The following is a 13,375-nucleotide window of genomic DNA, read 5'->3' on the forward strand; positions in this document are numbered from 1 at the left end:
CATTTGGTGTAAATGTTGATATAATTTTTAATTGGGGAAGTGGGCTTAATGATTCATTATAGGCTATCATCTATAAGTGTCAATAAAGAAAGTTCCCACAGCCTAAGATGATGTCAAGTTCATTATTTTAGCCAAAACCCAATCAAAATAAAATAAAAACATTCATTTAGAAATATAAATAAGGCTCAAACGCACATATAAGAAGCTGAAATCAACAAATATTTGGTAATTTTGCTTTAAAAAAACGATATTAACAATTAATAGATAATTAAAGATAATAGTATGGAATATTTACTGTTTATCAGCTGATACATTTATCCACGGTCAGCAGCAGTAGAGATCATTGCTGTTACTGTATTCATGTGGAGTGGACTCCACATGAATAGCATGGAGAGAAGCTATTGTAACAACTAGTCTAATAAATGATTAATTCAGACCTCCGTGGCTGTCAAGACTTTATCAGATTATTATAAGACATCAGTCAGTGAGAATATTGTACACATTTTAAGCCATTAAAGGTTGAATTACACCCTTCGGCCAATTTTAAGCATAGCAAAAGAGGTGAGTAATTGGGTTTATATTACAGGTTTGCTGTGATAGAGGATGAGTGAGGTCGATACAGTTTATATATGAAACAGCAGAGACATAAAGTGTCCACAGGGGGGCAGCATGTATCTTTGTGCAGCATCTTTTTGAGCATCCAGGACGATAGTTTCACTCCAATGCAGCACTTCTACTGGAATTCAGTTTATTTTGGTTTTTCAAAGAAATTATTTTGAAATAAAAAATATTTGCAATAAGCCTGATTGGCTAATGGTGATATGTGAACAGAAAGGGGTTGGTGTGTTAAAATTCCACATCAACAAGTCAGGAGCTCAACACCAAATACAATCACGCAGCACCCAAATTGCAGCACCCACATACGGAGCAGGTATTGAGTATTTTGTTACTTTACGCACCTCCTGGCCACACCCTTGGCAGCGCACACTGAACACGTTGGACCAGTGATGACTCCCAGAGGGTGTGTCCTGCCAGTGCGAACCAGGCCAGTGTTCTCTTGTTCTCCTCCTCCTCCTCCTCCTCCTCCTCCCCACCGCCGTTTACTTGTCACCTCGCCTCAGTCCTCTCCTCCTCCTCATTGGGGAAAGCGGGAGAAAAGACAGGAGCCGTGCGCCTCTCTGGAGGAAAAGTGAAGACCTTTTATTACCCCAGCGGCTCAGCTCGGATATTTGAAATTGCTGCACACATCACCAACTTCACCTGGAATAGTCTGTACAGTTTGGAACCAGCTCGGATACTTTGCAGGATCTTTGAAGCGTTTCTGTAACCATGGGGGACGTTGTTTCCTCTCACCTGGATGAGAGCAGACGGGGGATGATTACAGGTGAGAGAGGAGTGACTGTTTGAGCTCATTGTGTTCAAATCTAAAGCACCTCTGGAGTTTTTATACAACTTAAAAAGAAGTTTATTAAGATTTTATATGTCCTCTTGTAGGGTTTTCAACACACTGTATTACATAATTCATGAATAGGTTTATTATCCTCCTCATTACTCATTGTTCACTGACTTTCCATTCTGCCAAACTACTTGTCTGGTTGTGTAAATCATCAAGAGTAAAAGCATTCATTCAGCATGTCTGCAAGTCTTCAAATGTCTTAAATTTGCTTTAACAAAAGCCAGGCGTTAAAATCCAGCAAATTATTTCAGATTCCAGTCGGGCTTTATTGCAATTAGAGCAATTGTGTCTTTCAAAGTGAGATTCACAGCCAACAGTATAAAAGCCTTGCTTATCTGTTCGACTACTTTAGATAAACTAAACTGCCTTTACACTGATCTGTCAGCATGCTGATCCACACTGAAACCTTCCTGCATGATTTAATCTACAAAAATACATGAAACTGAACAAATACCTGCTTTACCTTTACAGCAAGTGTCACTTTTCTTTGTTTCATTGTACAAAAAACGTTTATTTCTATCAGTGCATTGTTGCTTTGCTCTACTTGAAGACTTCCCCTCTGAATCCTTCGTTTGCTGCAGGCCTATTTCTCAAAGATAATAAGTAGGTTTCCCAAAGGGGAGCATGTTTGTATAAGTTTGGGACTGACTGCTATTTAAGTCTCAGATTGCTCCGAGTCTCCCCACTGTGAACTGCGCAGGTCTGTGTGATTATTTCTGTGTGACATTGGAGCAGAGGAACACAGGCTGGAATACTTGGATCAGTGGATGTTTCCTAAAAAGATCAGATTCTTTTTTGCTAGAAGTAGTTAGAAGAAGACAAAAAAAAAAGCTCAGGAAAGGGGAGACTTGCTTGTTTTTATGTTTACGCTGGTGGTTAGATCCTCGAGGCTCAGGCTTTCCAGAAACTTGTGTCAGAGTTATTTAAGGTTCGGCTAGGGTGTTCTTTCAGTGTTGTAAGTGTGTTTGTGTGTATATGCTGGCACGCGTTTTTGCATGTGGAAGTCAAACCACAACACACACACACACACACACACACACACACACACACACACACACACACACACACACACACACACACACACACACACACACACACACACACACACACTTCTTGGGTATTTACATAGACTTACAGTCATTTCCTGGAGTCTTACCCTAACCTTAACCTTAACCACTAACCCAAAAACTCAGTTTTACCACACAGGGATATAACTTCCATCCCCAATTGCACAAGTTGCCCCTAATCAACTGGTCTTAAGTCTGGTTTGTGTCCCTGCAAGTGACTCACGTTGTAGTCACACATCACAAACACCCACACACACACCCAAACACGATGTTTTTGAGTGTCAGATGTTGAAATAATCTCAGAAAGTCAGACAAATTATCCCGTTTGCAGCTGCTTCTTTACATCAGATGTGTATCTAAAGAGGCTTAGTCAATTAAATGATTATTTGATGAAGATAAAATGAATCAACATCAGTTTACAACATAACTGACCATATATGTCACTTATTAAAGACAAATGTGGCCATTTTGCTGAATGTTTTATATTGAATCTTTGAGTTCTGGACTATTGGTTGGAACAAAACAACAAGGAATGTTAGGATGTGACTCACTTTTCTAGGAAGCTGTGTCATTTAACCATTTTTCATAACTTTCTGACCTTTTATGGACTAAACAAGTAGCTGAATTTAAAAAATAGTGATGAATTCATAGATAATACATAGATAATGACAATGCAATGACGCAGGCCTACTGTACCAATATCTAAAGTCATTCTCTGTGGGGGAGTGGAGAAGCCTCAAAAAATGAAGCTGCACGACAATCTTTCAGATTTAGGATAAGCTGAGAAGAAGCTGTAAACAAACAAGACACATGTTAAGTATGGAAGTTAACTCAAGTGACATAATCCCGTCTCAAAAAGTCTGCTTACTCACTTTTCTCAGCCTTCAACTGCATCTCACAGTCTTCATCCATGAGTGGATCTGTCTCAGGTGTCATCACTTGACCTTAAGTGTCAAGTGTTGACAAAAGGTGTTGTCTCGTCAGGTTTGTGTGGGAGATATATTAATGTTGCTGCCATTCTGATACAATGCAGCTATGACACATGCAGGTTTATGCTGTATTATCGCCTCGGATGGCGACATTAACTTCTCGTCATTTTGGGGTTTCAGTCAGATTAACTTAAATCGTGCAATGTTTTCTGCTCGTGAGTCAGGCTGAGAAAAAGATACAGGGGATAATGTGTGAAACTGCAGAAGTAAAAGCAGGTCGTAACTTGTCACAGGGTTAATACTGTAGCTGTGAAACTGCTGTCTAGTCTCACACACACGCCCTCTCCCTCTATTGTCCCTACCTCCCCCTCTCTGTGTGGAATCTCTGCTGTTTTCTTCTTCTTTTCCACTCAGCCTTTCTTTCTGCTTTGGGAGTCTTGTTTGGAGTAGGTACCTCCCAACAAGGTGATTACTTCATGCTCGCTGCCTTAGCACATTCTCACAAAATGATCACCCACACACACTACATGACATTACATTCATCTACTCATAATTGCTTTTAGGCTCAAGAGAGACATATATTTATATTATATATTCTCTACACTTTCAAATATGTGTTTCTCAAATGTGTGTGTAGGGACTGTATCATGCAGACAACATGAGCCTGCATCATTGTCACAATTAAATTTGATTTATTAACTGAAAAGCTAATTTTAATCATTTGGGAAACACCCCAGTACCCCCGCCCCCCAGAACTGTTGCAGTGCAGTTTTACCAGTATTCTTATCAGCTTGTGTATTTTGGACTCTGCTCACTAGAATACAGGGATATACAGCGTCCATTGACACTTAAACAAGAGTTGCATAGTCCACCCCCTTCTACTAGCTCACATCTCTTCCACTATCATCTGTAATTCTGTGGATTTTCTCATTAAGGGTTTGTTTCATCAGTCTTTCTGAGGAGCTGGGACACGTTTCTGGGGTTTTCTTTACATATTATAAATAATTGTGATACTTAGAATTAGAGCCCGATATATCAGTCAACCGATATTATCAGCCGATATTGGCCTGTCACAGATATATCGGTATCACTGTTTATTCCATCCGATATTTTTTATTAAAGATATAAATAGGCCACATTTTATATATATGTAATCCTTTTTCCTGATTCATGTTTACATATTAAATTCTCAGTGAAGTTTACTGTTTCAGTGCGCTGATGTCATTTTATAAAAATTAAGTTTATTCTTAAACTGTTAAATATAATGGCCTCCATCATTTCAACAAGTGTTTGATAACCACATTAAAAAAGTGGGTTTATGTACATATTCTGTATATATAAGATTATCAGCCACTATATCGATATCAGAATTTTTTTACTTCCTAATATCGGTATCGGCATCGGCCCCAAACATCCAGTATCGGTCGAACTCTACTTAGAATTCAACACTTTTTTATCATTTTAAACAACACAAAATGGCCAAAGCTGGGCAGTAAATCAATGTAATATTGTCTTGTTTCACAAAAGACTAACACTAGCAAATTGCTTATAGTCAGTAATGGAGACTTGACAAAAAACCAGGAGAGAGAGAATTTGGGAATGACATGTAAAGGTCTCCCGCCTGATGCAAAACAGAGCCGTTAAGGTTCATTGTTGGTGTCTTAACCCCTTAACCACCAAGATGCTGCACACAGAAATACATCTATTCCTTCTTTAATCATACCATTTTTATATAGCCAGCACATTTAGATTCTATGTGTATGCAAATTTGACCTATACCATTTAACGTTAGTTTGTAATTGCATAAGAAAACGTCTTCAAGCCAATGAAATAACTGCCACTGGATATGTTCTCACACCTATGAGTGCAGGTGTGAGTGTTATCTTGCATCAACATCTGTACATATGTGGGATCAAGTAGGGAGAGAGTGTATTCAGTGATTTCAGGTGGTTGAGAGTCAGGGTTGGAGGTTCATCTCATTGATAGACTACTGGATGAGAAAGCATAAAGAAAACAGGTCTCGGAGTGTATAGAGGAATAAGCTAACTGAGAGGAACAGGAGAGAAAGATGAATTTTGGCATGCCTATATAGTTAAGTATGTATTTAAGGAGTGGTCTTTGTTTCCAAACTCTACTTTCTCAGTGTGCTGACTTTGGCACGGGAAGACGACCAATGGAAAGTACCGACTCTGAGCACGTTTAGAACGGAGGCCTCATTATCCAGCACATATCTGGTGGAAATTTACACAGGATAGAAAAAACTGTTTCTATCCAGAATCAGATAAACACATAAAACAAACAAAAGGGAAAAAATGATTGAAATGAAAAATTAGGCAAAGGATTTAATCTGACAATCAAAAATACTTATTATTTAATACTCACAGACACATTTTGGTCGGAACCAGAAATGATTGAGGTTTGACCCCCCGGCCTTACTAAATAGTGGATTTACAGGAGGACAAAAAAAAGGTTGTGAGTCTCATCAGTCATCCATCCCATCCTGGTATGAAACTGATGATGTTTTTTAATAAATCCGCGTGTCCCTGTCCCACCTCCTCCACATTCTCTCCCTGTCTATCCTGTCCTGTCAGCTCTTTCCTTCCTGCTCTCCCACCGCAGGCTGGCTCCCTCCTTCCTGTGTTGTACCTTCCATAAACAGATCATAGTCAACACTGTCTGCTGCTGACAGAGCCACACATTCTGATTGGCTTTGCTGACGTACTCTTTCTCCAGCACTGGAACGTGGGAAACCCCTACGTCCCCTCCAGCAGGTTTCTTGGACAGTTTACTGGAAGCTGCTTGCAGGCAGTGGTGGAAAAGAAATGCTGAGTCAAGCTCGGGAGAGGATGATACAATTGGATGCTGCTCTCACTTAGAACAAGCGCTACAGCTGACAATTATTCAAATTGTTCAGTTAATTGATTCATCTTTAAAATATATGAAAATAGTGAAAAATATCTTTGACAATTTCTTAGAGCGTAAGGTGACATCTTCACATTTGTCTCAATATTCATTTTATAATGAAACACTTTTGAGGCTCAGGTTGAATGTGTCTTATGTGATGAGCAACAATTTGATTGAATAGCGCAGCTGTAAAAACATGGAGTCTTCTTTCACTCTGTGTAAACATGATCCAGGAACACCCTGATCACATTCACACACTTACACACATTCACACCTGGAAGCTGCCCAGTACACCCACAGTCCACTGGAGCAGGTGGGGTTAAGAGCCTTGCTCAAGGGCACCTCAGTGGTGGTAATGAGGGTGGGAAAAGTGCTTCTTCTTCACTTTCCCCCATCCAGATTCATCCTACCGGTCCGGGGAATTAAACCAGCAACCTTTCAATCACAAGCTGGCTTCTTTAACCTTTAGGCATCCACTGCTACTATAAACAGGGCCATGTGTCATTTGAAATGTTTCAAATCGAATGCTGATACAATAATTAGATTTCGGTTGCAATACCAAAACATTAAATAAACAAGATTACAAATATGATAAAAAATTCAGTACCAGCATTCGGTGGTTGACTGTTGTTGATCTGCGTGCTACAGAAACATTTCAAAGTTTCAAAGCTCAGCCTTAGAAGTAGGTCAGAAATGACATTTTAAGCCAGAGCATATTCAGAAATCTCACAGTAATTCCATCGAGTGTTATGTGCTTCAACTATGCAAAAGCTTTCCATTTTCCTGTGAAAGAGCTGCTTAGAACAGCCGTGACATACAGTACAGTGTGAATTAAACTGATAATACATGCTAGACATCTCTCCGCTGAGTGCTGCACACCAGTCACTATCTTTCATTTACAAAAGCTCCACTTTACATTTTATTGTATGGCGCTTTTCATAAAGAGCTGATAGCAGCAGTGACGCTTTGTGGCCTCATCAGTTTATCTTCACAGGAGAACGTCTGCTCCACATCAACACTTAGCTAATATTTAACAAAGACATTTAAACTGCTGTGTTTTGAAAAGATGGTGAAATTATCCTCAGAGAGAAAAGCTTGATCTTTATTAGTGTTTACTGCAGTGCATGACGATGTAGTTTATTTTACCTTAAATATATTACAGCATGTACCTTTAAACACAAATGTTATGCATTGTAATAAGACTGACTTTTCACTCTGCTGCATCTTCACTAAAAGTGCTGTAGAACTATGATATTGTGTAGTTTGGACGGTTCCTGACCTAGTGTGTCTGTCTGTGTCTTCTCCTGCAGCTCGGACCAGAGATGTGATGAAGCAGTTCAGCGACGTGTACGAGCAGCAGTACGCCGTCGCCCTCTTCAACAGCGTCCGCTTCGAGATAGAAGGAGGAGGAGGGCCGCAGTCGCAGCTGCTACACAGAAAGGCAAGTGTGGGCAAAGAAAGAAAATGTGTTTCTTCTTCATCATGCAAGATTTTTTTTAATTTGTGGAATATCTTTGTTGTGGTGTCTTTAATGGCACATGGAACTGAATATTGAGGGATAATTCTAGTTGATTACAGCTTTGTTTGTTATTTTTGTAGTTTCATTGATTTTGATTATGATAACAATACACTCACCGCAAGTAATTGCTGAGGCCTGGCAACACAGGAAGTGGCTACAAGAGGATCTAACAGGGCACAAGCACTCAGATCATAAGATGAGTCAACACTTTATCCAGATTAAGCCGAAAATGGCAAAAGTTTTACTACTTATATTTTACCCAGTAAGTGAGCATTGTACAAGAACACACACAACTAATACATGTACGACAGGTCAAAGTTGAACCAGGATGCTGGTCAGTATGTCTGATAGATGTTTAGTTTTTACACTTTTGCATTTTGTAGTCAACAATTAAGGTTGTAATAAACCATGTCACAAAATTTCCATCCATGCCCTGATGTTATTTGCAAACTAAAGAATTAAGAATGTGGTTCCAATGATCAAACTTTGTTATTGATCATTTTAACTTACTTGATTAACATTTTTGACGTGTTTTTGGTATTTTTATGCCTTTATTTGGGAGATTACACTAGAGAGATGACAGGAAACCAGGGTAAAGAGAACAACACGCATTATAAAGTCTCCATCTGGATTTGAACCAGGGACGTTTGCAGTTCATGGTCAGCTCCGTAACCTCAAGGCCACCAGACATCCCTAACTTGTATAATTTGACTGTTTGCAGCTTCCTTTTTGCCATCTTAACAGGATGTTTTGCTATCTAATAAGAACAAATCGACACCGGCGTTGGTAGCTGAATGATTTGTGCACATCAGTTTGGGCTTCGTCAGGTCAACAGAGCTGTTATACTCGATGCATGAATGAGCTCATTCTCGGGGAGTCTATGTACCAGTACGTTACCTAACGAGCACTCTTGTAGTTTAGTTTTTGTATTCATTTCATGTTTTGGTCAGTGAACGTACTGAAGGTCTCACTTTTGTTTATGTTTTCAATCAGGGGAGGGAAAGTGGAGCACATTTCACACATGAACAGAGATGCTGTTTGGAATCCTGTTCTAGCAGTTCATCTCCTCTCTGTGTGGAGGACAGCTGCTCATGTGACACAAACACACCAAACCAAACGCACATGGGAACCAACACGGTGCAAACACACACAGACATTTGTATGAACTGTAATATGCAGTGTGTGCACAGTCCAATGTAGTTTTTGGATGTTCAAAGTTGTAAACTTTATATTTAGGGTCATTTTTTTCAATTTGCATCTGTGTTTGGTCATTTAAAAACATTGGAGTAGAAATATACAGAAATACACAATAGCACATAAATCTATCAAAAAACAAACACTGCAGTTTAACCGCTTGTATAGGGACGCATAATCTGCACCTCAGTTGCATTTTATTCTTATTTTCTGTTTATTTCTTTACTGGAAACATTTCTGTGCTGTGTGCATTACAATAAGACTCCACTGACCCTGTTATTCACAGACACAAAATCCACAATTTAACATTTTCAGGCCAACAAACAGCAGCCAGCCTTCCCTTCCAAACACAAGCGCCTCTTTATATTTGAGCCCTGCTGCCGGCCTCCCTGCGCTCCTTCTTTCCTTCCTCTGTGCGGTCTGAGTTACAGGATTATTTGATATAAGACAGGAAATCTGAAAACAAAGTGGGTGGTTTGTATCCTTGTATAAACACTTGTGTTTAGGGGTACAAAAAAGAAAATCTCCACCCTCACACATTTGGAAACACAAAGTCAGCTTCAAGACTTTGGAATAGTCAAACTCAACTTTACCTCTTTTCTGTTGTGCTTTGATATCATACAGTAATGTGATGCTAAAAATGACTTTTGATTTTTCAGGACCCACTGGCAGGCCGGTCAATCTTCTCAGGGAGTCTGTTTCAGTACCTGGAGGAGAATCGTAAGTGGAGGAATCGCTTTGTGTTCGTGCCAAACAGCTACACCATCAGCCTGTATGAGAGCAAAGCAGTGAGTACACCTAAGGCTAAACTGCTGTTTAGTTTAGTGATTTGAACACTTGTGTCAAAACTGTTCGGTGTGTTTTTTCTGTCTGTCTAACAGGCACATGAACGGAGCCTGCACCCGAAACTAACCATCAACTGTGCTGGGTACAGGGCCTTGACCTCCATGGAGGAGTACATGGAGCTGATTAATACCAGCCTGCCTGGTAGGAAAGTGACAGAAACACAAAATAATGACAATTTGCTGGATATATGACATTACACGACAAAGATATGGCTAAAAATACTGTATAACTGATATATTAGAGTCAGTCAATAATAGTTTGACTTATTAATCAGTTGAGTTTCAACTTCAATCTAATATTTAATGTGAGATTTTCTTTTATATGTGATTTTTGTATTCATTTTCCATTTTGTGATATATAGTGATATCAGCGGTATATGTATTTTTTCTATTGGCAAATTATAGAATAAATAACTTGATGTGCATTTATTTATATATATTTTGAATTTTTGTATTGTTTTTTCTTTATATTTATATCTCAGTACAAATGTATACATCAGAATCAGAATCAATCAATCAATCAATCAATTTGGATATGCTGGATGTGTAAAATCTAATCAGACAGACTGAAAATGGGCATAATCTTCCATTGCTTAACTTTACATTTAAAAAAAATTCAAATGATAATGAAGTATTATTTATATATGTTCTTTGTCATAATTATTAAAACACTTTGTAAATCTTACTTCTAACCCTAACCCAACAAAAAGAGGAACGTTTTCTCATTCTCACTCATGTTATGTGACTTCTTATAGGTATCAAGGCCAAAGTGGGCAATAATCCATTCATCAAGTGTCCCACTCAGTTCCCCCTCATCCTGTGGCACCCGTACGCCCGCCACCACTACTTCTGCGTGATGACTGAGAAGGAGCAGAACAAGTGGCATGCTGTGCTACAGGACTGCGTCAGACACAGTAACAACGGTAACAACACACACACACAGTATATACATCTCATAGTAAAGTAGAGGTGAAGCAGTAAAAGCACTAGAAAAGATCTTCTATTAATGTGTTTCAGATTATTTATTAAAAACAGTAAATAAAGTACATACAGCAGTCTCTCTGTCTCTCTCTGTGCTCCACCCTCTCTCTGCCTCTCCACCTTTGATGATGTCTCATTGAGGGTGTGTGTGTGTGTGTGTGTGTGTGTGTGTGTGTGTGAGGCCTTTACATGCCATCTGAGTGAGCTGGTTAACCTGTGAATGTGAGACGGTGCAGGAATAACATCTATTTGTTTTTTTTATTCGTATTTGCTTGGTTACAGTGTGACATGTTGTCATTTGATCAAAGCTATACATGTTACATCTCATACAGCCTGTCAGAATCCTCAACACTCTGATAGCAGGTAGGGACTTTATTTACTCAACTGCGGTGAGAACCAGAGTTTCATTTTAGACAGGCAGGACTGGCTTTTCTTCTATTTTCCTGTTAAATATTTGACAATATTTAGTGAAAAGCTTATTGTTTTCTAATTTGATGTTTGCTGTTAGTGCAAACACAACTTTTTCTCTGTTTGTTTCCTAATAAAAAACCTTCCAGCTGTTCCCAGAGTATAACCTCCTCTAGTGCTGAAGTCATCAGCCTATTTATTGATCACCAAAAATGAATCATTAATCAATTAGTTATTTATGTAAAGGAAAATGTTCTCTGGTCACACTTCCGCCTATTTAAATAATTGCAAATCAAATATAGCTTTTTGGACACTGAGGCATTCCAATACAGGTCATCAGTATAGTGATGTCACAGCACATCTGGAAATGGGTGCTTGTAGCTTGCAGTAGCTACAAATATTTTATTTTTAAAATACATTGAAAAAGTGAAAAGAAGCAACTCCAGAGTCCCCAGAATGTAAAAAAAATCCTAAAAAGTCAAGCTTATCATATAATAATAATATAATAAACTTTATTCATAGATCACTTTCTAAATCCAAGTTAGAAAGTACTTTACAATGCAGCAAAATACACAAATCATTTTAAGTTATAGGTTTTAAAAGAGGACATGTAGAGACAATTTGATGGGTAAAAACCATATTTCAAAATGACATGTCTATCAAAAGCTTGAGTAGTGTAGCAGTAACAAGTTGCTGCTTTTCCCTTTTATTTGATTTTTTCTGGACTTTTCCCACCTTTGTTTGTTTGTGGATGCCACAATGATTTGAATTCTTGCCTTTATTTGTGAGTTGATGGTGTTTTAGAGGATGCCGCCATGCATTTTGCATGTGTTTGCACATTAGCAGAGAGTTTGTTCTATGTGGGTGGAGAGCTACTTTTGATCTGCTGTCGAGGTTTCTCGCTATGAGGGCGTGACTCATGTCATTGTGTCGAGAGACAGAAAGGCAGAGACACGCCAGAGGACGTGAAAAACATAATGTCATCCATTTTTTTGTCGTGTTGTCAATACCGCACCTCTCTGGCTCGGCTTCTGCGTAGAATAATCGGGTGGTTCAAATGATCGGCCTGCTTTCAGACTTTGTTTACCATGAGGCATGCTGACGTCAAATGATACTCTTTTAATTGGCAGGTAGATCTAAATACGTAATTTGCAGGGAGTCCACGTGCAGCCTTCATTTAAAAAGACTCAAGTTATATTTTCTTGTGGCTACCTGCATGCGTGCACGTGGATGTGATCTCTCATTCAGTTTGTTTTATCTAGACATGACAAAGAGAAGTTGGGGAAGTTGAAATAAAAAAACAAAGCTGTTTTCAGAGATTCAGTGATAGTAAAAAGGCGGCTGCGGTTGGACGTGATTGGGCTTGTTTGGATCCTTCTAGCTGCAAAGGCAGGTGGTGTTGTTGGAAAATGAAGATCAAGTGGAGATTATTTATTAAGGTCCAATATCAAGTTTTAATTTCCAAAAAACTTTCAGGCGATGTGGAGATTTACTAGCTATTTTTATCTTTCCTATTACAGGAATCTTTGAATTTAAGATCCATAATATTACATGCTAATTAATAAATCCACATTTTTATGTTGCTAAAGTACAAATAACCTTCCCCACATGTCACATGGCACCTACTACTACCTCTCTACATTATTATTATTAAATATATAACTTTTTGAAAGGATATTAAGCATATTTTTATCAATTACTTTAGCCTAAATTTATTCAAACACAGGATTTTATTCCTTTTTCATCGAAATAATACAAAGACAAGGCGTCACCTTAGCTGACCCTACTTTTCAAGCACGTACAATACATACGCAAGCATGAGGTCTTACATACCTGTGGGCGCGCACACGCACATAATTATAATGCCGTTTGTGTTGTTAGTGCTTTTATGTTTCAACAGCTTTCCTCGCAAGGGAGCTAATTTATGGCTAAAGTATATGTAATTGTGCTTCAAGTGATTGTTAGGGTGGATCACCTTCCATAAGGAGTCATTGGAGGCATCAAGTCAGCTGCATCAACTCTGCACCCTGCCACCGTGTTAAACTCTTGAAAATCCTGACTCGTGAACGGCA

The 13,375-nt window shown here is 38.8% G+C and overlaps 1 protein-coding gene across 1 annotated transcript in view; it reads left to right on the forward strand.

The window, feature by feature from the left end:
- Positions 1 to 1,180: 1,180 nt before the first annotated feature.
- Positions 1,181 to 13,375, forward strand: part of niban2a (niban apoptosis regulator 2a) — a 29,015-nt gene continuing 16,820 nt past the window's right edge. Inside the window, exons 1-5 of the mRNA XM_062434718.1 lie at positions 1,181 to 1,384; positions 7,667 to 7,797; positions 9,729 to 9,857; positions 9,951 to 10,056; positions 10,670 to 10,837. Coding sequence (XP_062290702.1) covers positions 1,330 to 1,384; positions 7,667 to 7,797; positions 9,729 to 9,857; positions 9,951 to 10,056; positions 10,670 to 10,837 — 589 coding nt within the window. The 5' untranslated portion in view covers positions 1,181 to 1,329. The remainder of the gene's footprint in view (positions 1,385 to 7,666; positions 7,798 to 9,728; positions 9,858 to 9,950; positions 10,057 to 10,669; positions 10,838 to 13,375) is intronic.

This window comes from Scomber scombrus, chromosome 15, assembly GCF_963691925.1.
Source record: "Scomber scombrus chromosome 15, fScoSco1.1, whole genome shotgun sequence".
Taxonomy (NCBI): domain Eukaryota; kingdom Metazoa; phylum Chordata; class Actinopteri; order Scombriformes; family Scombridae; genus Scomber; species Scomber scombrus.